A 25,901-nucleotide genomic window follows, 5' to 3' on the forward strand; every position below is an offset into this window, starting at 1 on the left:
AGTACGGAGAGTACAACTCCAGTAGGGAAAAAAGAAAAAAAAGGCTCAGAATAATTTTGCGAAGAAGGATTCAGAGTTAAGAGATCTCAGGAAAATGTCAACTTTTGTTTTTGAACACATTTTGAAAATTAGAAAGAGCTCTAGATCTGGGATTCTAGGAAAGCTATCTTGATTTCTCCATTTCTAATACAGAAAAATGTATAACATGTGAAAAGTCTAACATAAAGAGGGTTTTTATAATGAGAATGTTTTGTAATAATAAAGGAAATAAGAGGCAAAATACTATCCTAATATACAATGAAGGCATGCCAGGGTCAGAAACACAGCAGGGTCAGAAAATATATTCCTATCTTGAAATGGGGATGAAACAGTATTTACCTTCAGGGAGTCCCCATCATGGTTCATTGGTTAACGAATCCGACTAGGAACCATGAGGTTGCAGGTTCGATCCCTGGCCTCACTCAGTGGGTTAAGGATCCGGTGTTGCCTTGAGCTGTGGTGTAGGCCGCAGATGCGGCTCGGATCCCGCCTTGCTGTGGCTCTGGCACTGGCCAGCAGCTACAGCTCTGATTAGACCCCTAGCCTGGGAACCTCCACATGCCTTGGAAACGGCTCTAGAAAAGGCAAAAAGACAAAAAAAAAAAAAACCCAAAAAACCCCAAAACCAAACAAAAAGGACCTTCAGCACAATTGGAAACAAGTGTTATTTTAGACTTTGCTTTTATCACCTAATAATATTTTAGAATTCTTCCTGTTAGAAGAATTTTTACATTATTTTTCACAGCTGCATAGTAATCCATTTTAGAGCAAGAATAATTTCACTGATTTAGGCTTTCTGTTGCTAGTGATTATTTAGAATATTTTGCTATAAACATTGGTATATTGAAAATCTTTGTACACAACTGAATCTCTCTAAGGGAAAGTATATCTTTAAGACATGAGAAAGAAAAAAACAGCCCCTGATAGCACTTCAGATAGGCTTCGGCATTGTGTGAAGTTGGGTGGCACGCACAGCTGGACCGTATTGTTCTCCTGCTGGACATTAACAAATCTCATGGGACCCCAAGCTCAACGAGTTCCCTCTGAAACCACGATAAAAGCAGTCAAAACAAGACCACTCCATAATTTTCTCTAAGCATAGACAAAAATAAATTCACTGTACAAACATCACAAAATACAAAACAGCTCTGCTTCCACTTAGTAAACTGGATACTATTTCTTTACTGATTCCAGCATTAGCCTCATTCATCTGCCCTCCCTCTAGATAATACGAATTGACTTAGCCCGACTTTCTGTCAGCACCCAATCCAAGGCAAAGTCCCACTTCCTTGGACTCTCCCCCATAGCATCCAATCAAAGCTAGAATCCTGTAACAGGGAGTGAGAAATGAACCTGCTTACTGGGTACCTCACAGTTCCCTCTGGTATGTATTCTATTTTCCTGTAATGAGCCATAAATCCAATCCAGTTCAATTACACATACATTACTGGTGTTCCTTGACCGAAAGGGATTGGCAGATATAATCCCTGAAGTTAAATTGCAGAGCAGTAAGGTGACACAATTTGATTTTGAGTGATACTGGCAGTTGTCCTTTAAAAAGATTGCACCCTCAAAGACAGGTAAAAAGGTTTGTCTCCTCACAGATTTGCCATGTTATATAATAACAGTTCTTTAAATCTTTGCTAATCTAACACATGAAGAATAATGTTGACTTCTTCTGATTAATACTTCTCTAATTTTAACTGAAGTTAAGCATCTACCTGTCTATCTATCTACACACACCCACATCCCATACCCATAGCATACGGAGGTTCCCAGGCTAGGGGTCAAATCAGAGCTGTAGCTGCTGGCCTATGACACAGCCACAGCAACGCAGGATCTGAGATGCATCTGCCACCTACACTACAGCTCACGGCAATGCCAGATCCCCAACCCACTGAGCGAGGCCAGGGATTAAACCAACTCCTCATGGATACTAGTCAGATTCATTTCCACTGCTGCCACAACGGGAACTCCCACATCTTTTTATATTTTAAGCCATTTTTTTCCTCTTAATAACTTATACTCCTATTAGGTTTATCTTTCCTTTTGATTTGTAAGTGTTCTTTAAACATTAAGGATATTATTTCTTTGTGGGTCATATGAGTTGCAAATATGTTACCAGTCTGGGGAGTTCCCTTGTGGCACAGTGGAAACAAACCCGACTGGTATCCATGAGGTCATGGGTTCGATCCCTGGCCTCGCTCAGTGGGTTAAGGATCCGGCATTGCCATGAGCTGTGGTGTAGGTCGCAGATGCGGCTTGGATCTGGCATTGCTGTGGCAGTGGCATAGGCCGGCCCCTGTATCTCAAGTGGACCCCTAGCCTGGGAACCTCCATTTGCCACAGGTGCAGCCCTAAAAAAAAAAAAAAAAAAAAAAAAAATTAGCAGCTTGTTTCTTGCCTTTAATAAAATTGTGTTATTATAAATATGTAGTTTTATGTAGTCAAATTTATTTTGCTTCTCCTTTATGGCTTCTGAATTTTGTATGTTAACTAATCTCACTAATATTATAAAAATAAAAATTATCCTGTTTTCTTCTATGACTTTTAGAATAGATATAGTTTTTTGCCCTCTCTGGAAAGAAACATTTACTCTGTCTTATGCAGGAGCTCAAGACGCTATCTTGTCCTAGTAGGTATCGTGTGAACATATAAAGCTTGCAAACTGGCAGCTACTTTTCAACCCCAGTGGAAAAGCCTGGATATACTGAGGTCACCATGAGAAACTTGAAGGATAAAGCAGATACCTTTGAAGGCTGAGGAAAGGACAGACAGAAGCAATGCTGCCATCCTCTGAATTGCTAGACCCGCCCCTGCCTGAATCTAGTCCCACATCTGGATTCTTCACTTAGGTGAGGTAATAAGTATGCCTCCCTTTAAGAAGCCATTTGTAAGTACCGAATTCCTGATACATTTTTTCCCTGTTATCTTTTAATGTTTGTAACAGTCTGTCTTCTAATGTCATTTCCCTCTCAGTCAGAGGTGCACCTGGAGGCTCACGACCCAGTCCTGGCTCACAGCTACTTTCTTTTCAACGCCCACAGAATGGACCTACAGGAGGTATTTTTCCTCTTCATTTGAGCCACTGGCCAACATTTACAAATGGACAAGTAGTTCCGTAAATATGCAGATGTGTCCACACTGGACCCACGATCCCAACAGGTTGGAACAAAGTAACAACTGTGAGAACAGGATGAAGCACACAGGCTCCAGTCGTCCAGGCTCCACACTTTCACTGCCTTACACTGGGCGTGTGTCCCTTTGCTCATTTACCTGTCTGGCTCCCCTGGGCTTTTGGGTTTGTGGTCCTGATCTACGTGGTAATAACAGGGATGAAGAAGAGGGGGTCCGTGCCTGTTTCCATGGAGAATAAGAAAACGATGACTCCTAAGGGATGTCTTCACTCCTTTAGACTCGTCTCTATGTGTCTTTCTCAAAGTATTCAGGGAACTGACAGTTTTACAGGGAGTCTTTAATAAAAAGACTAATTGAAAAATTAAGAACTACTTTTCCAAAACCTATAAAATGCAAGGAGTCCAGTTAAAGTAAGAGGTCTTAAAGTTATTTTCTTCTGCTTAATTTGATACCTTATATATGCATAAAAACCCATCTCATAATTGAATTCTACTTTAATGAATGTGCTAATGGTGGCATAAAGCTTTTTAAATTTAAAACGATCTAAAAATATCACTCCATTCTTATCTCTGACACACTCTACTTTATATCAATCCAGCTTGACTGAGTCTAAATGACACTCAGAGGCACAATTTAGTTCCTTATGAAAGGCTGCACTAACAAGCAAATATAATCTCAAGAAGCTATCAGCCCTTCCATGCAGGAGAATGAAATCAGTCCTGCTCTGGTGACATGTCTGGGAGGATTGCCTGCCCTAAGTCAAAGGGGACAGGCATGTTTTCTAAAAGTACAGTATGAATTCTGTCCTGGTGAATGACCAGGCACCCTGATTCCTGTGGAGTATAACCGGCAGTTACAAAAAGCAGTATTATACAGACAAGAGCTTTCATTTTTGAAATAAAAACCTATTACACTTATAACTTTGACATGATACAGGCATTTGAATAATGTGTATAGCTAGTATTTTTAATATATACCCTAACATTATATGTGAAAATGCACTTTCACAAATACTCTATAAATATTTTATAAGTATTATTCATGTATTATTTTCTTAGAAGAAAGATATGTTTCTTTAGGATTCAAGGGTCATGATTAAAAGTAAAAACATAAATTCTGTTCAACGTTGAAAAATCTTTTTCTTTTTGCCTTTAAGGTCGGCATATGGGGTCGAACGGAGCTACAGCTGCTGGCCTAGGCCACAGCCACCAAAGCATGGGATCCAAGCCACATCTGTGGCCTACACCACAGCACACAGCAGTGCTGGACCCCTGACTCACTGAGCAAGGTCTGGGATCAAACTCGCATCCTCATGGACACTAGTTGGATTCGTGTCTGATGCACCACAACAGGACCTCCCCAGGGTTCAAAATCTAATCCTTTCACTGATGAGTTTGAATGTGGAGTCGGGCAAGATAAAGAGGAAGAGTAAAGTCAAAAGCTATGGAATCAATCACAGCTACCGATACCGAGTGCTTCCCATGCACCAGGCACGGTTTTAAAAACCGCATTTTCCCGACTGGATCTTTACAGTACGCCCTTATTATCCCCATTTTCCTGGCCTAAGGGCTCCAGAAGGGCTTGAAATGCTGTTCTGTTTTAAGGCATGGGGTCTGCGTCGGGAGTCCTGGCACCGAGATGAAGAGGAAGACACTCATGAGAAGAGCACAAGAGAGAGAGATTTATGCACGCGACTGTTCAGTAGCAGGTGTCCTTGTCCAGCGTCCCATTCGGTGAAGTCTCATGCAAATATTTCAGGCCAGGTGAGCCTCACGAATTCGCAGGCTGCCTTTGTGTAAATGAGAAAAAGGCCTCCCCTCTGGGCAGGCAGGGCTGGCCAGGGGAACGGGAGCTGCATTTTCACCCGCCCCAGCTCCGTCTGCCAGGAGCCCCTGGGCAGACTATGACCTATAGCACCCTTGCCTGGGTTTCTGGCTGAGGAGAAATACGGGAAAAATGAGAATAATCCAACGCTGAAGCAGTGACCTGAGGTCACGAGGGTGGTGGCACAGGGATGTCTGTCACGGCGTATTCAAGAGGAAGCTGACTCACAGGGTCAGTTGATGGCTCAGTAACCCTATTCCCATAGAGACTGTCTTTCATGTAAGTGATTTGGGAAGCCTAAATTTCCTTCTATCAAGAAAGCTACAGGAGTTCTTTAGTTAGGGGGGCTGCCTTTTAGAAGATAAGGGCCTCAAATAGATTTGGAGAAATAAACTTCATCAGTATGAAAGAGCAGAGAAATTGTTACCTTTGTGAAAGAAAATTCATATTTTACGGGAAGACAAGAAAAATGTAAACATAAAAATTCTTCTCTGCCCTTTATCCTCCCCTCTCCCCCACTGTGCACTGTGTTTCTGTATTATGCGTTGATCAGACCTCCCCCATTGTAAAAATACCTGCTCAACCACAAAGAGCTCCACTTTCTTGGCATCAACAGAACAACTTCTTAAAGATAACATTCCTTCTTGATCTTATAAGGGGTCACAGGACCCACCAGGATGATGCTTCAATCTGGATCATTTATACTGTCAACAACACGTCATTTGATGTACAGCCCTCTGTCTCAAAAAACTTACATAACTTTGCCTTGAGTTCTAATGGGTGGAACAGGTCTCAGATTTTTCTGAGATGCTCTTCCCAGGTTATACATCTCAAACTCGGCTGGAAAAAAAATTTCCATTTCTTTCTTAGATGGACTAATTTTTCATCAACAACCTGTTAACTATCAACTATCAAAGGTCACACCGTGATCTACTTGGGAAGCTTCCAAAAGAAGAAGTGATTAGAAGAGTCGCAGAAGGAGAAATAGCAGATCCATGTGAGGGACTTGTGAACAGGTGCAGGGAAGATACCTGGACGTGGAAAATCAGGCAAGGATATTGGGACAAAAGAGAGATTAAGTGATATGGGAACAAAGAATACAAACAACCTGAAAAAAATTGATGCTGCTATAATCCATACATCAAGCCCCATCTTGATTACCTGTTATTTGATTTTTTACCGAAGCATCTGGCCTTTCTCTCTGAGCTTTTGTTTATCGACCTATAAAAGAATGTTAAGGATGAATAATCAAGTGATGGACGTTGAAGTGCTTTGTAACCTGTGATGCGTCATGTTAAGTGCTATACCAATTTATAACTTATCGCTTATATAAGTCAAGCCCCTGCCCATAAAGCAGTATGTCAGATGCTGGATGTCAACTGCCCACTCTCTCAGAAGACCCAGACAACCACCAGAATAATCTGCTGATCTAGCGAAGCTGGCCCATTACCTGTTTTTATTACAGTCTACCCCTACCATTAGAGAGAAATGACCTTGAAAGAGTCTTAATGGGTTCCCTGCAGGAAGAGGTCAGATACAGACATTTATAGGGGTTTAAGGTCAGGAATCCTGTGGTTGAATGCTGGTTTTTCAAGGCAGGGATCTATGTGCAATCAGGAAAAGTTCATGATATAAATAGTTTTAAGACTGATGGTCATATACAGGTGGGGGCCTTGAAATGATTCTTGAGTCAACAATTATTTCTTCAGCAAGCAGCGTGCCAGGTGAGCAGTCTATTGTCCTAAGGAAGCAATCAGCTAGCGAGTTTACTTTTCTGAATCAATTTTCTTGAAGTTTCTGAAGTAAGCTGCAGAGGAGCAGAATGTGCCGCCCACAAACATGCTTCTTTGGCGTGAGGATTATTTCCAGCTGATTATTTTTAAGGAACTACAGACACTGGAGAGCTCTGAAGACACATGAGAAGTTACCCCTTTGAAGGAAAATCTCCATTTATTCCCCCTTCTAGGAAATTCACCCTAGAAGGGGGGCCTGTACCAGGAAGGCAGCTATTGCCAGAGACAACCTTTTTTCTACCTGAGAGATTACGCTGCTTGGCAGAATAACCTTTGTTTACCAAACATTTGCTCCTCTCACCACTCTGAGACTGGCCTTCCCCCCTTTGAAACCTCAGTCTGCCATCCGCTTTCCTTCACTCAGGATAATACGTAAGCCTCAATTGCCTGGCTGCCTTTTGAGTCTCATATCTTTGTGGCACTCCCCTATGTGTGTACATAATTAAAAAATTTTTTTTTCCTTCTGTTAATCTGTCTTTTATTACAGGGGGTTCTCAGCCAAGAACTCAGAAGGGTAGAAGGAAAATTAATTTTCCTCCTCCACAAAGCAATGAAGTAATTTACTGGTTTATAGCCTTATCTTCCTGTGAAAAGATAGGAAAATCATACTGATGTAGGAATGCTTAGTTCTGTTGCAATAACCATCTAGGCCCAAGATGGAGCAGATCTCGCCAAGAAGGCCATGTTAGGGAACCAAAATTTAGACTACTTTTGTGTCCTTATAAATGTTCTGCTTGGCCAGAAACACACTATAACAAGGCAGCCTGAAACCAAGTCCCCCTAAAACTGATTTTCCCCACTGAGTTTATGATTAATCTCTCTATTCAAAACTTTATTCCCTTTCTCATCCTGCCTCTGTTCCCCTCAGGACTGAGAAGTATCAAAGAAAAGAAGGAACTGAAATTGACAGGACCCTGTGTTATCTTCCAGGTACAAAAGTCCCTCTGTATCCCCTGTTTCTTTTTTCTAGGAAAAAATAAAGGTTTCGGTCTCTTAGGCCTTCCCTGAGTTCCAAAGAGTAGGCTCAAGGAGTTAATAATTTGAACACTAGAGTCATAAGACTCCTATTCTTTTTGTTTTCAAAAAGATAACTTACAGAATGGGGGAAAATAGTTTCAAATGATGCAACCAACAAGGGCTTAATCTCTAAAATATACAAGCAACTTATACAACTCAACAGCAAAAAAGCCAACAACCCAATTGAAAAATGGGCAAAAGACCTGAACAGACATTTCTCCAAGGAAGATATACAGATGGCCAACAAGCACTTGAAACAATGCTCAACATCCATGATTATCAGAGAAATGCAAATCAAAACTACCAAGAGATACCACCTCACACCAGTCAGAATGGCCATCATTAAAAGTCCATAAATAACAAATGCTGGAGGGGGTGTGGAAAAAAGGGAACCCTCCCGCCCTGTTGGTGGGAATGTAAGCTGGTACAACCACTATGGAGAACAGTATGGAGGTACCTTAGAAAACTATACCTAGAACTACCATATGACCCAGCAATCCCACTCCTGGGCATATATCCAGACAAAACTTTCCTTGAAAAAGACACATGCACCCATATGTTCATTGAAGCTCAATTCACAATAGCCAAGACATGGAAACAACCCAAATGTCCATCAGCAGATGATTGGATTAGGAAGATGTGGTATATATACACAATGGAATACTACTCAGCCATAAAAAAGAATGACATAATGCCATTTGCAGCAACATGGATGGAACTAGAGACTCTCATACTGAGTGAACTAAGAAAGAGAAAGACAAATACCATATGATATCACTTATATCTGGAATCTCATGTTTGGCACAAATGAACCTTTCCACAGAACAGAAAATCATGGACTTGGAGAATAGACTTGTGGTTGCCAAGGGGGAGGGGGAGGGAGTGGGATGGATGGAGAGCTTGAGGTTAATAGATGCAGACTATTGCCTTTGGAATCGATTAGCAATGAGATTCTACTGTCTAGCACTGGGAACTATGTCTGGTCACTTATGATGGAGCATGATAATGAGAGAAAAAAGAATGTATACATGTATGTGTTACTGGGTTGCTGTACAGTAGAAAACTGACAGAACACTGTAAAACAGATACAATGGAAAAAAATAAAAATCATAAAACAATAAGACTCATATTCTTCTGAAAGGATATAGATAAAAATCCTTTGCATATCTTTGAGTTTCACGGCAAAAACGTAAGACAAAGGTGGTGACCACATGCTGACCACAAGCACATAACCCCATCCTGGTTAGAATCAAAAGGTTGATGACTGAGATTCTCAAAAGATCACCCTGTTATCTCTCAGCAACAACCAATCAGAAGAAGGTCCACAAGTTGGTCATATATCCTACGACTCTCTCTCCTAACACTGTTTTTAAAATTCCTTGCCTGAAAGCCATCAGGGAGTCTGGGTCTTTTGAACATGAGCTGCCCATTCTCTTTACTTGGTGCCCTGTAATAAACACTGTAGTTCCCTTCACCACAAACTGATGACAATGGATTGACTTTGCTGAGTACAGGAAGGCAGACCCAAGTTTGATTCAGTTAACAAGCCTATCCTCAAATGCCATGCCACCTCTGGGCTTTTTATTTATTTCCTTGTCCCTTATTTCATTTTTTAATTTTTCTCTTCTTTGTTTCTTATTCTTTCCTATTTATTTTATTTTATTTTATTTTTGTCTTTTTGCCTTTTCTAGGGCTGCTCCTACGGCATATGGAGGTTCCCAGGCTAGGGGTCCAATCGGACCTGTAGCCACGGGCCTACACCAGAGCCACAGCAATGCTGGATCCCAGCCCTGTCTTTGACCTACACCACAGCTCATGGCAATGCCGGATCCTTAACCCGCTGAGCAAGGCCAGGGATCAAACCTGCTACCTCATCGTTCCTAGTCAGATTCATTAACCACTGAGCCACAATAGGAACTCCTTATTCTTTCCTCTTTTAAAGCTTACAACTTTCTCCCTGCTTCACGGTTTTCCAAATAGAGACTGTCCACTACATGAACTATTAAACAAAGTTTGAATCCCCTAAATTGTCTTCTTCAATCATTTTTCGCCTTGCTGGTGAAGCTATGTGGCTACGTGCAGTCTTATTTTCAGGGATATATAAAGATATTTGGGGGGAGGAAGCCTAGTGCTGTGGAATAAACCATGATGTTGGTCCTATCAAGTTCTGGGTAGAGTCTGTGGAAAAATACTAAATTTCCTCATTTTTGAAAATCGATACTGTCAATATGACTTACCTATTTATTTTAAGTAGTTATTTTCTAGGAAGATAAGAATATAAACTAATGCATAATTTCACATTTTGCCTTAGGAAATTCTGGCAAACTAGTTTTTGGGCAAGGAGTTTGCTATTCTGGCCAACAGTTCTTCTATCAGAACAATAGATCCCTCATCCGAGAAAACAACTTATTAGAGAGCATTACCATTGAGATTCCTCTAAAACCTTCATCTTCTTGTGTCCTTTAATTTTGGACTATTATGTCACAAACTTTGCCCAATTCCAATAAATTTCCTTCAAGGAAATATCACGTTAAACCACTTAATCTCAGCCTCCAAATCCTGTAAATATCCTTTCTTACGCTTTTAAGATGGTACTAAGACTATGGTTTTCTTGTTTACTGCAGTGAATCTACTAAATGGCTTCACTTGATCGACAAGTTTTTATAAAGGTCTCTCTTATGTTTGACATCTGCAGGGAGTCCCCATTGTAGCTCAACAGTAATGAACCCGACCAGTACCTATGAGAACTTGGGTTTGATCCCTGTCCTCGCTCAGTAGGTTAAGGATCTAGCGCTGCCGTGAGCTGGGGTGTAGGTTGCAAATGCTGCTCAGATCTGGCATTGCTGTGGCTGCGGTGTAGGCCAGTGGTTACAGCTCCAACTCAACCCCTATCCTGGGAACTTCCATATGCTGGGGGCATGGCCCTGAAAAAGATGAAAAAAAAATTGACATCTATAAAAAGAGATTGATAATAAATACCTTCCAGATTGGTTATGAAAATTAGAATGTGTACATACAAAATACTGAGCATAGTGTCAGCCATATGGCAAGGACTCTTTAAATGGTGATCAATATAATTATAGGTAACTTTCAGAAAGATTCTATTCTGCTCAGCAGTCTAAGACCAGAAAAGATGCCTTTCCCCAAATGTAAGGATTGTATTTTTTAAAGTCCCTTTGGTACCATTAACAGATTTAAGAATATAAGACATTACGAAGGACAGGGTCTTGGGAGATTACACGTGAACATATAAATGTCCTTAAAAATGTTTTTTTTTTTAATTTGTCAAAATAAAATGACAACATATAATATATGCACTAAATTATAAGAGTAATACTTGTATTTGCATAATTTAAATACAATTAATTTCCAATTATTATTCCCAGCTGCCTAGAAAGAAAAACAAGATTTTCTGTCTCAGTTTCAAGAGGTAATATCCATTTTACTTAGGTGAGTACAATATGCTATTCTGAATTAGCCAAACTCAAGGTTACAGACAAAATCTTCCAGACTACCAAACTGCTCCAAGACTTGACGCCAATTTCAAGTTTGGGAATTTCCCAAATCTATCATCAGTTTCCTTGATTCACTAGAATGATTCACTGAATTTAGGAAAAGGTTATCCTTGTGATTATAGTTTTATTATAGCCAAAGGATCCAATTCAAAACCAGCTAAAGGAAGAGACGCAAAGAGCTGAATGGGACTGGGAAGGGCTTCAAATGCAGAGCTTCTCCAGGACACCTTACTCTTCTGGCATTAGTAGCAACAGGTGCATGAAGTACTGCCAACCCAGGAAGCTCATCAGAGCCTTGGTTTCCAGATTTTTACTGACTTTATTATGCAGGTATGATTGAAGTGTTGCCCATGTGGTCATACCCAATGTCTACTCCTTTCTCCTCCTAGGAGTTCAGGCTGATAACCCATGGCTCAAAGCCTCCATCCTCTGAACCCTAGGCTTGGTGCCTGAGTGTGACCGGCCTCTATCTTGAGTCATCTTGCTAACATAAGTGATCCAGGAACCCATCCGTGGTCACCTCGTCACCATAAAGTATCAGATATGGTCTGGGGGACACATCAGGAATAACAAAGATGCTCCTGTTGCATGAGAAACTACAAGGGTCTAGAGTTTGCCTCCCAGGAGCAGGGACAAAGGCCAGACTGCTCTTAGGGTAGAGTGAATTCTTCACCACGTATATGCTTAATACTAATACGTATAGGTTACTGAGCAGCTACAGTGTGGCAAGCCGCTTTATACATTATTTCTAATTTTCACTGGGATTACCATGATCCCATCTAATGAGTCACATTTTGATGGTTAAGAAACTAAATGCTTTACCTTCACCAAGACGGTGATGGTAATCGAGTCGGTAGCTAACCTGTAATTAGAACTCTGATCTGTCTAGCTTCAAAGATTACCCCTCCCTTCCTACTATCTCTAGATCCATTTTACTGTCAACAAACACAAACAGATGCTCTGTTCCACAATGATCCCCACCCCTGTCACCCCAGTGCCCGCCATGGCTGCACATTCATCCAAATGTTTTTTTTTTTAGGTAAAATATCTAGGTTATACTCCCTAAATAAGATCTTGGAGGGACAGTAATACACTCTGTCAATTTTTGTCTGTGAGGAAAAGTGCACATGCAGTAAAATTTGAGGGATGCCTATTTCAGTATTCTCTGTCAGGAACAGAAAACGTGTTCAGATAACCTGCAAAAGGAAATTTCTTGGAAAGCTGAAGTAATTCATAGAATTAAAGGCGATGCCAAGGAACCAAGCATTAAAATTCCTGGGCAGAGGGGCCAGGGGCCGAGTTTGAGGTCTGTCCCTCTATCTCGAGAACCATCAGCAGTCTCCATGAAAAGGAAAAGGGCTAATTCCCCATAGAAAAATCAAAGGGCTGCTATTTTAAGGAGGAGAGGTGTATGCTTAAGGGAAGGAAGAAAAAGAAAGAGACATGTCAACACTAGGGAGAATTAGTAATAGTGGAGGTATAGATACACAAATAAGTGTAAGAGAGACACAAATCACGATACCCATGGAAAGCTTAAAGAAAAGGGAAAAAAAAGCCCTCACTTTCATGTCCACAGAACACACTGAAGAAAAGATTTCACAATATTAGGTTAGTGAGAGCAGAGACATTTGCTTAGATAAATGAAGTTCTGAATTACGAACATATACCAAAAACATGAACTGGTTTATCTGATTTTCCCACTGTGCTTTAGCAAAATATAAAATCACATCAGCAGTGATGCTGCTAAAAAGGAGATAGCATCATACACCTGTTAATAAAAACACAATCTACATAAAAGCTGGGTGCTTGCTATGGGAAATAAAGCTTTAGGACACATGCCCCCCCATCCCACCCCGGTTTCCATTTCTCTTGGGGTTGTTGCCCTATGTGGTGGATTTCTTGCAAAAATGTCACAATTTCAACCTCTCTCTATGTCCAACTTGTTGGCGATGTGACTTTCCAGTTTTTTCCATTAAGGCCGAGAGTCTGTCTCCCAGCCTTGTCTCTGGGCTAGTCTTATGATTTGCTTTCGTCATAAACATGTTGGGCAAAAGATGTTGGCATAAGCAAAATAACTCCAGTTCTGAGCCTAGGCCTCGAGGCACCTTGAACCCTTCTGCTTGCTCTCTTGGATTCTTGCTACCATGGTGAGAACAAGTCCTGCCAGCTTACTACAGAGAAGGAAGAAAGTCTTGGAGGGGTGCATAGTTGTGTCTGCTGAGCCCATCCCAGAATAGCCAGCCCTGCTGGTCTTCCAGCTGGTGGCAGAGGCAGGGCAAGACCAATTCAGCTGGCCTTGCCCAACCAAGATCTGCAGTATATCAGCCAAGCCCTATACTCAAAGAAAAATATTAATGTTCCTTGTGTATTCCTAAGAAAAAATACAATGTTTCTCTGAGGTGTTGTGTTTGTTTTTCATGCAGCAGCATTGTGGCAATGGGCAACTGGTGTGCCCTCCTGCAGTCAAACAGCCACCCCACCCGAAAGGGAGGACTCAGAGGCCTCCTCTGGTTGGTCCATGTTTCCTCTTGCCCATACTCACAAGTAAATAAAAAATGAGAATTGGATTATGCCACTTGACCATCAGCTTTTCATGAAGCATTAAGAAGAACAGATGCAAACCAGAATAACTACATTTTACAAAACCAACTTGCATGTACAAACACAAAACCACAGCCTAAATTCCTTAGATCATCAGCAACTTTCTGCTACACTTTGTGGCTTGCAGGTACAATCTCCACTTAAAATACTCATGAGTAGGTATCTTAAAAACACAAGCTGTGAGCACATTTTTAAAAAGATTTCCTTAAAAATTATGTACTTATATGATAAGTATAAAAATCTGTTTCTTTCCTACCCAGACAACAGGCCAAAAGTATCCCCACAAGCCTGGAAATTACTTTTCTTGAAATCAAAAACAAAGCAAACAAACATATAGATGAAGTCTACAGCTTGAAATCAGAGCTGAAAATTAACACTTTATGTTTTCTAGGTGGTATTTATTAATATATATTTCACACCAAGGGGACCTTCAGAAGTCTGCATACCCAGATACTTCTGCTTTATTTGTATAGATCTTGGACTCAGCTTCTTTTTTAGGTTCTTTTTGGAGCAAAATCTGCTCAGCATCTGTATCTATATCAGAATCAAATTGCATCCTCGCTTATGAATCTTTTCTGTTTTTATTTGTCCAACTAAAATCTCGGCAGAGAACCTGGAGTCTCCTCCTTTCCCAAATCTCTACCTTCATCTTTTCCTTAAACCAATCAAGGCAATTTTAGGAGTTCCCGTCGTGGCGCAGTGGTTAACGAATCCGACTAGGAGCCATGAGGTTGCAGGTTCGGTCCCTGCCCTTGCTCAGTGGGTTAACAATCCGGCATTGCTGTGAGCTGTGGTGTAGGTTGCAGACGCGGCTCGGATCCCGCGTTGCTGTGGCTCTGGCGTGGGCCGGTGGCTACAGCTTCGATTCGACCCCTAGCCAGGGAACCTCCATATGCCGCGGGAGTGGCCCAAGAAATAGCAAAAAGACAAAAAAAAAAAAAAAAAAAAAAAAAAAAAAGACAATTTTAAAAGCAAGTAAGTAATTACTCCCAAAGGATTTGATAAGTGTATACAGTTTCTAAGTTTCTTTCACCAGAGTCTCTATGGAATGCTATTCTTTCTCTTTACTCCACATTATAACAATTTTTTAAAAAACTGGTTAATACAGAATCATTTGAAACCAGATTATATTCTGGATAGGCTATAATGAAAGGAGTCAATTTCCTGAATACAAATGGATGATATTCTTCTCTTTGAATACTACGATAGCAAGCTTTTGAATTACAGACTTTTCATTGTAGTTTAGTGCCCTTATCAAATAATTATTTTCCACCCATTTTATAAAGCAGCATTCCCAAAGGACTGAATTTATGAATCCACATTTGACAGAGAGCTACTTTGTTTTGCTCACTTACATGTTTCAAAGAAGGGACAGGACTGAAAAATACCCATGTGTTCCAAAGCAATGCGGAAAAAGAGGGGCGACTCCAGGTGAGGAGGAAGGGGAAAAGATTACTAGGTTGAATAGAACATACAGGTGTTTCAAAAAGAGAACCATGGGGAAGTCCAAAGACAAAATTTTTTTTTGTCTTTTTTTTTTTTTTTTTTTGCCATTTCTTGGGCCGCTCCCGCGGCATATGGAGGTTCCCAGGCGAGGGGTCGAATTGGAGCTGTAGCCACCGGCCTACACCAGAGCCACAGAAACACGGGATCTGAGTCACGTCTGGGACCTACACCACAGCTCACGGCAATGCCAGATCCTTAACCCACTGAACAAGGGCAGGGATCAAACCTGCTACCTCATGGTTCCTAGTCGGATTCGTTAACCACTACGCCACGACGGGAACTCCCAAAGACAAAATTGATCTTTTGTCTTTTAAGGTGAAAAGATGCCTCATGAATATGTGATTAAGATTTGAGAGGGTGACAGTAACGAAAAGGAGATGTACAGATTCTGTGTTGTTGAAAATGGGCTGTTGGCTGGAGGAGTTCTTGCCTTGAGACAGTTGGTACACAAGGGTCTAGAAGTATGGAATTGTAGAGGGTGTTTTCAAAGAAGGCTTAAAGAATGAAAAGGATAAAAAGAAGTTAATATCTAGGGACAAAGAAATTGGTGTCTTGGGAATAGCTCGAGAGTTGGACCTAAAAACACAGATGGAAATGAAGAGACCAAAACACCCATAGAAAGACTGGTACCTGAGTCTGGCCTCGGGAAGAACGGCAAACGTGGTCAAGTGTGTGTACGAGATGCAGAAGCAAAGAAGTCCGCTGCGAAGATAACTTCCCCGGGTCAGATGCAGCTCACTTAGAAACGCAAAGGAAGGATAGTTAAGTCATTAACTGGACCCAGAACAGGAGTTAGAAGTAGAAAGGGCCACTCAAAAATCCCAGGACTGCCCTTGCAGAGTAATGGGGAGCAGATACACACTACGTGAAATGATTTAATTGTGTGTCAAGAGACATGGCATTAACCAGCCATGTGGCCTTACATAATAACCCTTGGGTGTAGTTACTTCCTTTATAAAAATGAAAAGGTTGTACAAACTTATTCCTTCGATGTCAGCTCTCATGTTCAAGGAATCTGATACTCTTGTCAAGTCCTGGTTGCATTTAATCTGTAGTCCCATGTTCCTCTATGGGGGAAGCAGGATACTTGGCAGTATCTGGAGGTATTTTTGGTTATCACAACTTGGAGAATGTTACTGGCATATTCTAGGTACAGGGCGGGGACTCTGCTAAGTTTTCTATAACCCAGTTTTCTATAGCACAATGTCCATGGGGCTGAGTTGAGAAACTCTGCTCTAGGTCAAAATTCTTTTGTATCCAATTCTTATGTACTGATCAGTTAGTTCTTCAGCAACACTAACTGGTGCAGGAAATACTGGTGTAAGCATCCCATTAGAGAGAAAAGGCATAAGCTAGAATCAGAGATTTCTGAGGGAAGAAAGCTTACCCTTGAAAACATCCACTAATGAGGTAAGAATGCCATGATTAGAGAACAGCAATGAAAAAATTATTTGTGTCCTTAATTCTCTAATGAGGCCTATTCGGCAACAATTTTGGGAGCCAGGAGATAAAGATTTCAGTGTGTTTGATTTTGTTCTGTCATTCGAGCAGGTCATTCAGTGACTGAGATTTGCTAGTAATATAGAATTAATATCTGTTTTACCTTCCATTGGGGTTGCTATGAAAATCAAATGAAAGGAGATCTGAAAGTGATTTGAAAAGTTAAAAGTGCTATAACTACATAAAAACTGATGTATGATTATGTTTGACATTATTTAAAGCATATTCTCTAGTTAAATCTTGCATTATATTAAATTGAGTTCAATAAAAATTCATAAATTCCAGTTTGGAAAAGCACAGATATTATCCACAATACAAACAGAAAAAAAAAAAAGTTAAGTTTTTGTTCACTAAGTGTTGAAAGTCTATTTTAGGAAAGGTATCAGTTATCTATTACCGTAAGACTACACGATAAACCATTACAACAACCTAAGTGTCATAGAGCATTAAATGTTGATTGCCCATGTGTCCAGGATCAGCTAAGCATCAGCCAGGGGTCTCTGTCTTGGTCGAGCTCACTCATGTATCTGAAGCTTGGCTTGCTATCAATTAATCTAGGCTGCCCTGACTGGGGCAACTGGTTCTGCTCCATGTGTCTCATCTTTGGGTGGATTAGCCATGAGCAAGTTCTCATGTTAACGGCAGAGGGCAAACTTCTGCTTACAACTTGCCTGCCACCATCCCACCCGTTAAAGCAAGTCACGTGGCTGAGCTCAGCGTCAAAGAGAGGACACGACATTTCATCCACAGTGAATGGACACCATAAAGTTACATGGCAAAGGACACATTTGCAAGGAGTCGTCAAGATTTGGGCCAATGATGCCGTCTATTTTAGGAAACAAGTGAAGACACTGGATGATGAAAAGTCACATCCATACCCGCTGGAAAAGAGTATACATCTCTGAGATTTTCTAGACTTCAAGTGAGATGAAGTTACTGAAGTTAACTAACTCTGTGTCGACTTCCTTAAAGAGGTAATGACTTTGTTTCATGTGTGAGAAGAAGGGTATTCACAGATGTTTAGTGGTCAGAGGGATGGAAGGTGGAATAGACAGGAAACTGCATCTAGCTTCTGCTTCCCTTTCTGCCTAAACCTACATGGAATTCTGTGACTCACTCTCACCAATGTAATATGAGTGGAAGCAACTGTTGCATTTCCAGGATAAGACAGTAAAGAAGTAGGGGTACCTTCTCTGTTCTCCCCCCCCCCTTTTTCCCTGGCTGGAAACAAAGTAATTCAAGGCTCTAGGAGATGATGATGCCACAACACAGACAGAGGCTGAGTCTCTGAATCTCCATAGAGAGGAAAGTTGACTGCCAACCATCAATAGACAGCACTGGACCAGGACATGAGTTTGAAAGAAATTGGTGTGTTAAGCCACTAACATTTTTAGATTTATTTGTCACATCAGCTGGCATTATCCTGATATTACACAATTTTAATATTGATTTTTTAAAAAAATTAAAATACAGCTTCTCACTCAAACCTGACAATTTAAATTTTCTCTAACATACTCCTACCAAATGAATATCTAATCTATTTGAGTAATTCTAATGATGGTAAGCTTACTAACTTCTGTAGCAACCATTTCTCTTGGAGATAATTCTGCATATAGGAAAATGTTTCCTTAGTTTGAGTTGCATATCCCCACACATTGCCCATTTGCCCATTCTAGAATCACCCAGCTTAGCCTTCTTCTCTACTCTAAAGGGGTGATCTTTCATTATTTCAGGATATCTATACATTCTACCTCTAAACAATGTCTTTTCTTCACAAAGTAATCATGTTTTTTTTGTTTGTTTTTGTTTTTTTGTTTTTTTTCTTCTGCTTTTTAGGGCCACACCCATGGCATATGGAGGTTCCCAGGCTAGGGGTCCAGTTAGAGCTACAACTGCTGGCTTACACCAGAGCCACAGCAACACTGGATCCAAGCCTCATCTGCAACCCACACCACAATTCAAAGCAATGACAACACCAGATCCTTAACCCACTGAGTGAGGCCAGGGATCGAACCTGCAACCTCATGGTTCCTAGTCATATTCGTTTCCACTGAACCACAATGGGAACTCCAGCAATCACGTCTTTTAAAGAAAATAAAATATCTTCGGGAAACCCAACAGCAGTAATCATATATCAAGCTTCAACACTCTTTGTAAACTGTGATAATTGCTAGTTACACTAAGTCTAAGACAGGGTAATATTATTGTTATTGAGAAATTTAACATTTAACAAAAATACAATGTATAGAACGAAAGTTACAGAATATGTTGGGGCAAAAAAAAAAAAAAAACATTTGAGATTTTTAAGAGTTCCAAACGTAGTGGCAGAAAGAAACCACAAAGCCATTTTACAAATATATGTATTTTACCACTTTAGGATCTGATAAATTTTTGAGGTTTTTGTCCCAACATTTTGACAGAGAGGATTTGTATTAACTAAGTCAACTAGAAGAATTTTTAATGTAATTTCTAAGAAATTTTGTGTGTTTTTTTGTAGTTCTATAACATCTTGTATCCATTATTTTTATTTATACTTTTTTTCTCCAACTTGAACATTGATTCAATTATGCAAAGCTTCCAAGAGGAAAGTTTCCTATTGAAAACTTCTGACCCCTTCGTGCATTTTACTAACTAAACTTTGTTTTTTCTGCCCCCTCAAACGCTAGAACGTGGTAGATAGCGACCTCTACTGGTTCTCAGATAATATAGCCAAAAATGACAACTTGAGCAGACAGCCTAAGGTAAAGCATGAATTAAGAAATACATGTTTAAGAAAAATAACAGAGATACTCTGGCTTTAATGTAGCTTCAAATTCTATATTCAATAATTTCTTTAGTTCAAGATATATATTTTGGGTTTCGACCCCTACCTCCCACCGGTGTTTCACTTATTTCTGAGAATGAAGGCATAGCTGCTATAGAATCAGTACAATACATATTTCAAATTTCAAATACGACTCGATAGATTTTTAATTACTACAAAAGGAAGACAAGTTGTTGAAAAAAAAAGAAATCACTTATGAACTTGATACCAGTAAAAATGTAAAAGTGTAAATGTAAAACGTAAAAATGTAAAAGTCTCTTTACAGCATTTCCCCTCCCTAGTCCTGCTTTCCAGGATTCAGATTAATTTGCCATTAATTAATGGGGGGGGGGATATTTTTGGTGTGTGGATCACTTAGTTTTAGCTTTTAGTCTTAGTTTGTATGGATGGAATTTAAGCATACATTGGCTTTTAGAGGAACAGGGTAAGGAGGAAAAAAAAAAATACCCTCTCCTTCCTTGGCCCTTAAGATCTTAATACTCAAGAAGATTGCTCATGGGTGCTTCCCGAGGGAAGATTTAACCACTTCTCTCCCTAAAAGTGTCAGGGTGCTCATGTTAATTTTCAAACACGTAGGGAAAAGAACTCAGAGTGCTTGAATATAAGTATCCCAAATCAAGGTTTTCAAAGTTAGGTCCAGTGTAAGACCTGAGTTTTGGATTTGTCTTCGCTTCCAGCGGAAAGCTGCTCCACCAGCATTAATAAATTTAAGTTCTTTTTAAAATACTAGGCCAAATCCCATTTTGAAAAATCGCAACATCAAAAATCACTGAAAAACAAGGCTTCTTAAATTCTCCGCTCATAGGAGCATTTATTCTTAGATATCCAATACAAACACAAGATAATGCCAAAATGCAAGCAATCTTACTAGTTTCTTGGGAGTTCATGGTTTTATTTAACCTGTAAAAAAAGTATTAAAAGAGCTTTCTTATTCAGGATGAAAAAAGGAAAGCTAAAAATAAGAAGAATGTGTGCATTTAAGTTAGAGGTTTACTACTATTTCAAGACAAGATGATAGTTTTTGCTAGAAACTCTTCAAAAATGGGTAAAATCCTAGCTATATCAGGTCCTTAAAAATGGAAATTAAAAAATAAAGAAATTGTATTCCAAGGAATTTACTGAATGGGTACAGAATAAGACACCACTCTCCAATAAATGCAAGCATTCGCTAGAAAATTTAATCACTTTGTCCTAAATTACAGGAGTTTGCTTTCTAGTTAGATGTTGGAAGTTTCTGAATAAGATCTTAATGGTTGCTTGGGGTAGAGAACTGACACGATAATGAACTGAATCAGGCTAGTGGTTTTCCATGTGTGTCCGCAGACCAGCTCTGGTTTGCCACACTATTTTCCCTGGGTCACCATGAAAACATCAGAACCAAGAAAAACCAAGACGATTTTTCACGAAGGTAAGTACATTACAGAACTGCACTTTAAACTCTGTGCTATCAATTATCTTTGCTTATGAAAAAGAGGATAATGGAACAAAATTAAGATTAATAAAAATAAAATTAAAACTGATCTTATTTGGCAAAAGAAAAAAATTGACCATGCTCTGGTTTCCCACTTCCCAAACTTTTGAAATTTTACTTATTTTAAAAGACCAAAGACTGACTCCAGTCACGACCTTGCCCATCCTTCGGTTCTTCAAAACATCTCACCTTAACATCTCAGCGATGACATTTCTGAACGGAATTGGCTCAGGTCAGAGTTGGCACAGCACTCACGCAATCCCCGACTTGACAGTAAGAATACGGTCAAAATAACATGCGATTTATTATAATACCAAAATATTATAGAACTTCTGCATTTTGAGGGAAGGATTTTTTTTTTTTTTTTGGTCTTATAGTTTTTGAGAACCACTTGTGAAATCCACATGTGTATCAGTGGGATTTATCTTTCAGCATTGGGAAGATATGTTTTGCCAGTCATAAATGAACTGTAATCCCTATGGACTCAAGTTTAATTCAAAAACACTCTCTCCAGAGCTGCTAAATTTGGCAATCTACAGTCTCTCCTCCATATGCTCTCCTTGGGGGATTTTACATACATTGTCCATAATGGTTTCTACTTAGGATGTCTGGAAAAGCAGATATTATGGTCACAGAAGGGCCATTAAAGGGAATTTGAAAACAGATCCATTAAGTTGAAGTATTCAGTTGTAAGAGTCTTCAAGTTGGATGGACTATGCTAATTGATATTCAAGGAATAACTCCAGCCACCCTCTGCTTACATTGTAGCGTCTAACTACGTATGCTTGTACTGCTAACCAACATGGTTTGGTAGTCTCACTGGAGGGAGAAATATTAGCAGGACCTGGTGTGCACAGAAAGAACAGCAGATAAATAATGAATTGTCCCTAAATGTGGGCCTCATTTCCATTCCATTCTGTTGTTCAGCGCCCTCCCTCTTTCAAACAGCCATCTTTTTTTCATTAATTACATCAGCCCTGCTTTTGTTATGTCTTGTTGGAAAAAAGAAAAGAAAGTTTCCATTATTTCCCTTCTAGACTGTGGAATGCAGCAGCTGTTGTGTTTTGCAAACATCCAGTCATATCTTAGAATCTCTGGTCAGTTTCTGAGCGGATTTAAAAACACTTTTCTGTACTGTCATGCTCACTTTCCCCAAATTTGTGAGTCTGTGCTTCTTTTCTCTCTCTGCTAGTCTTTTGTGGCCTTACTCCCTTTCCCTCCACCTGGCTCTCATTTTCCAGCCCTATAATAGTTCTCAAGAGCAATGAAAGTATCCTCAAGGTTTCTCTATTTGGCCCTTGCTCAGCCATAGTGAGACACTATTTTCGTGGCTTTTGTTTGGTTTTAATTATGTTTCCTTTCCTTCTGTTTAAATGGTGTTCAGGACACAGCCTCTCCCCTGCCCTGCGTGTGGGACAGCATCTCTGAGGTCCTTGTCACGTGACACTCGGCAGAGGATGGCCTTGCAACTTGACCTACAGCAGCTGCCTCGGTGGGGTGGGAATAACAAAGCCAGAACGAGTCTCTGAATGTGGACAGGATTTCAAGAGTTTTAAAAGCTCTCCCCTATCCACTGCCTCATTTAACCCCACAAGGATCCTGCCAAGCAAACAGGATAAATGTCATTCTTCCCATCTGACAGATGAGGAGACACACAGCCCGAAGGAGCTGTGGCCCTGGGCCAGCCTCCTGAGTGCTCGTGCGAGCTGGGACAGGGACAAGGGGGCTGGTCTTCTGTCTTCCAGGTTGCCTCCCAGCACTTTTCCTTGGGTCTCTTTCTTCGTCTCTAAAACTGGAAAAAGACTACCCTTGAGTGATGAGGAAGGAATGGAAGAATCTGGGTAAGTGCACTTAGCAAGGGCTCAATAAATGTTTATTGTGAGCCTTTGTCATATAAATCCAACAACTAAGTTGGCCAAAACATATGCACATGCAGCTGCTCTTTGTCCCCATGCATCAGGATGTACTGGTCCACAAAGGAGAGCTTTTCAGCAGCTATTGACTGAAGCACAATGATGAGAAATTGAGGTTTGGTTCCAAACGCTCCGCAACTCCCACCCCCCACCCCTGCTCCCACAAGGAAAATGGCCCGTGTAGACAGATTCTGCTTTACGACGAAACTGACTAACCCCAAACAGCGCAGTGGACACGTGGATGACAGCTTCTGGATTTATATCCAGTCTCCAGTTTATAAACTGTACAAGCATGGTCCGGACAAATTATTTAATCTCTCTATGCCTCGATTTTTCCCCTCCACAAAATGTGGATATTGAGTTTCATTGAATGGGTTTGTTGAGGGGTCTAAATGAGTGTAACAGGAATGTTTAACTAAAATTTTTGATGAAGGCACCAGGGTATAGTAGCCACCGACATAGTAGATCCTCAAAATGAAAAAATATGAAGAAAACACATGAGTCCATTGAGCTTATGAGTCCTTACATGTGGGTCATTTACTCAGAGCATCAGGAGGAAAAAAACAGAAGGGCTGGCATTTTGAAAGGATTTGCCAGGAGACTTTTTAGGTGAGAAGCTGAATTCTTACTTCCTCCAGGGGGAGGGGTGTGGTGGTGCCATCTCCAAAGCCTGGCCTGGTGAGATGGGCCTCGTGGAACCACTCAGTAGGATAGGAGTTCCTGGGCCCCGTGGACTCTGTCCACCTCATGCCTGAGAAAGTGAGAGCCACTGATGACAACCAAGCCATGAGCTGACGCTGGGAAGTGACCGCACCTGCCCTACAGCGCGTTAAAGGAGTAGAGACCCTGGGGACCAACTGCAGAAATTGTGGCTGTGATGTCAGCCTGCGGTTAGCTTTAAAAGGATCCGGCTGGAGTGCACGGTCTGCCAGGGAAAGGGGATGGCAGGCACGTGTGACTCTCCGTGGCTGGGGCAGGGACCGAGGCAAGGATGGAGGGGGCTCAGCGGAAACCAGGCCCCCGCCTGTGCTAAGTGAGCTGAAGCGGAGGGACCTGGGAGGGCGTCCGAAGAGACGGAAAGGTTCCCCTGAGGGGGGCCGTCAGTATCAGCCCGACCCCCACGACCTCCTGAGAACCTGCTGCCACCTCCCCAAACTTCCCCTGGCTTCTCTTCCTCTTCCCTGAGCCCTTTTGCGCTGCATGTAACCAACCAAAGGCGGAGCGACCAATGGGGTCACGGAGGCAGTTTTCACTTTAAATCAACGTTAAACTTGATTAGAACACAATAACAGATTTTTAAATCATTATTATTATTCTTTGCTACACCGACAGCATAGGGGAGTTCCCGCGCCAAGGACTGAATGTGAGCCACAGCTGTGACCTACGCTGAAACGGCAGTAACACTGGATCCTTAACCCACTGTGCCACGGCAGGAACTCCTAGATGTTTCAGATTAGACATTAGGTTGCATTTGTGACTTGAAGTGCCTGTAGGACTATTAACTAAATATAAATTGTAAAGTCGTAGGCTGGGCCAAGACATTATCCAAATAGGGAAAAGCCCTCTGAGCAGGATGAAAAGGAGAGAAAGAGTCAAAAATGAGGTTATTTTGTCACTAAATCCGTGGCTCCTGATTAAGATCAATTAGGTAAAGAAGCTTGAATATAGTGTATTCATCAAGCTATTAGTATTCTTTTTGCTTTGCTCTGAAAGCCTATTATCTGAAAAGTAAAAGCAACAAAACACTGAGTGCAAGAGACTATTAAGAAGTTTAAACATTTAAAATCTCTCGCCCAACAGCGTATCAGAGAGCTATCACTAGGTCCAGGCCTCAGGAGGTCACTCCCTCATTAAAGGGCCACTAGGAACCCACGGGGGGTAGAAGCCTTGCTCTTCCCTCAGAGTCCCACATTCATGAGATTTCCGCCCAGCTGGTTGTGTTTCACCCTCTGGAGGAACGCAGGCCATGTTCAGCTGAAATTCCGGCTTTCAGGCTTTTCTCTCCCCTCCCACATAACATGAGAAGACACGTCTTCCCGTCCTCTTTATTTTCGGCCCGGGTGTTACTGTCTCCTTGGGCTCTGTCTCCTGCGATGCTTGGCCCTTCTCATCTTGCTCTCCCGCCTCCACAACTGAACACAAGGCTCAAGGTCACCTGAGGGCTCCGCTCCTCTAGCCACTATATAACATGCGTAGCAGGTTTACGGCCCTCTGAAACCTCTCGAATTAAGAGGAAATATTGCCACAAGTCAGGTCCTCCTTATCCTGTCCTCATGCAGTTGGTTATTAAAGAGTGAAGAAAACGATCCATCTTTGTCACCCTCCATTCTGTGGGTTCCACCCTAGTGACCCTTGCGTCTGCAGATCTTTGGAATCTCTTTTCTGATTCACTCTGATTTTTTAAGACATTTTTTTCTCTTCCTCAGCTTTGGCCATTTGATAGTTTATAAGCATTCTTTTATGCACACTTAAGGCACTGACCAAAAAAAAAAAAAAAAAAAAATTCAAGAGGATGCTCATTTGCCAATGGACATCCTTGGTTGTGGAGATCCTGTGTGTGCCAAGTGTATTTCACGAGGGCATATACTCTAAGGTGAAGTTATGGGGTGGTCAAATACAAGCATTTTAATTTTTATTAGATGTTAAAAGTTATACATTTTAAAGATAACTTAAATACAATTTGGTTATGATGAGCTTTCTTGACAGGAGGGTGTTGCTGTTTATGGAGTCACGGTTTACACTGACGATGGGGCAGTGACA

General features: G+C 41.0%; 1 protein-coding gene across 2 annotated transcripts in view; it reads right to left on the minus strand.

Annotated features, from left to right (window-relative positions):
- Nucleotides 1-25,901, minus strand: part of LOC146403604 (uncharacterized) — a 79,708-nt gene that overhangs the window by 51,342 nt on the left and 2,465 nt on the right. Inside the window, exons 2-3 of one of the 2 annotated variants that reach the window (XM_084957692.1) lie at nt 16,064-16,171; nt 6,163-6,222 (exon numbers count right to left, since the gene is read on the minus strand). In XM_084957692.1, the coding sequence (XP_084813818.1) occupies nt 6,163-6,222; nt 16,064-16,171 (168 nt within the window). Of the gene's footprint in view, nt 1-6,162; nt 6,223-16,063; nt 16,172-25,901 lie in introns of those variants that run through there. The other variant, XR_014804584.1, reaches the window with a different exon arrangement.

This window comes from Sus scrofa, chromosome 5, assembly GCF_054392235.1.
Source record: "Sus scrofa isolate SSC_HxYL_T2T_F1_AM1 chromosome 5, Sscrofa_HxYL_maternal_Yorkshire_Landrace_v2.0, whole genome shotgun sequence".
Classification (NCBI taxonomy): Eukaryota; Metazoa; Chordata; class Mammalia; order Artiodactyla; family Suidae; genus Sus; species Sus scrofa.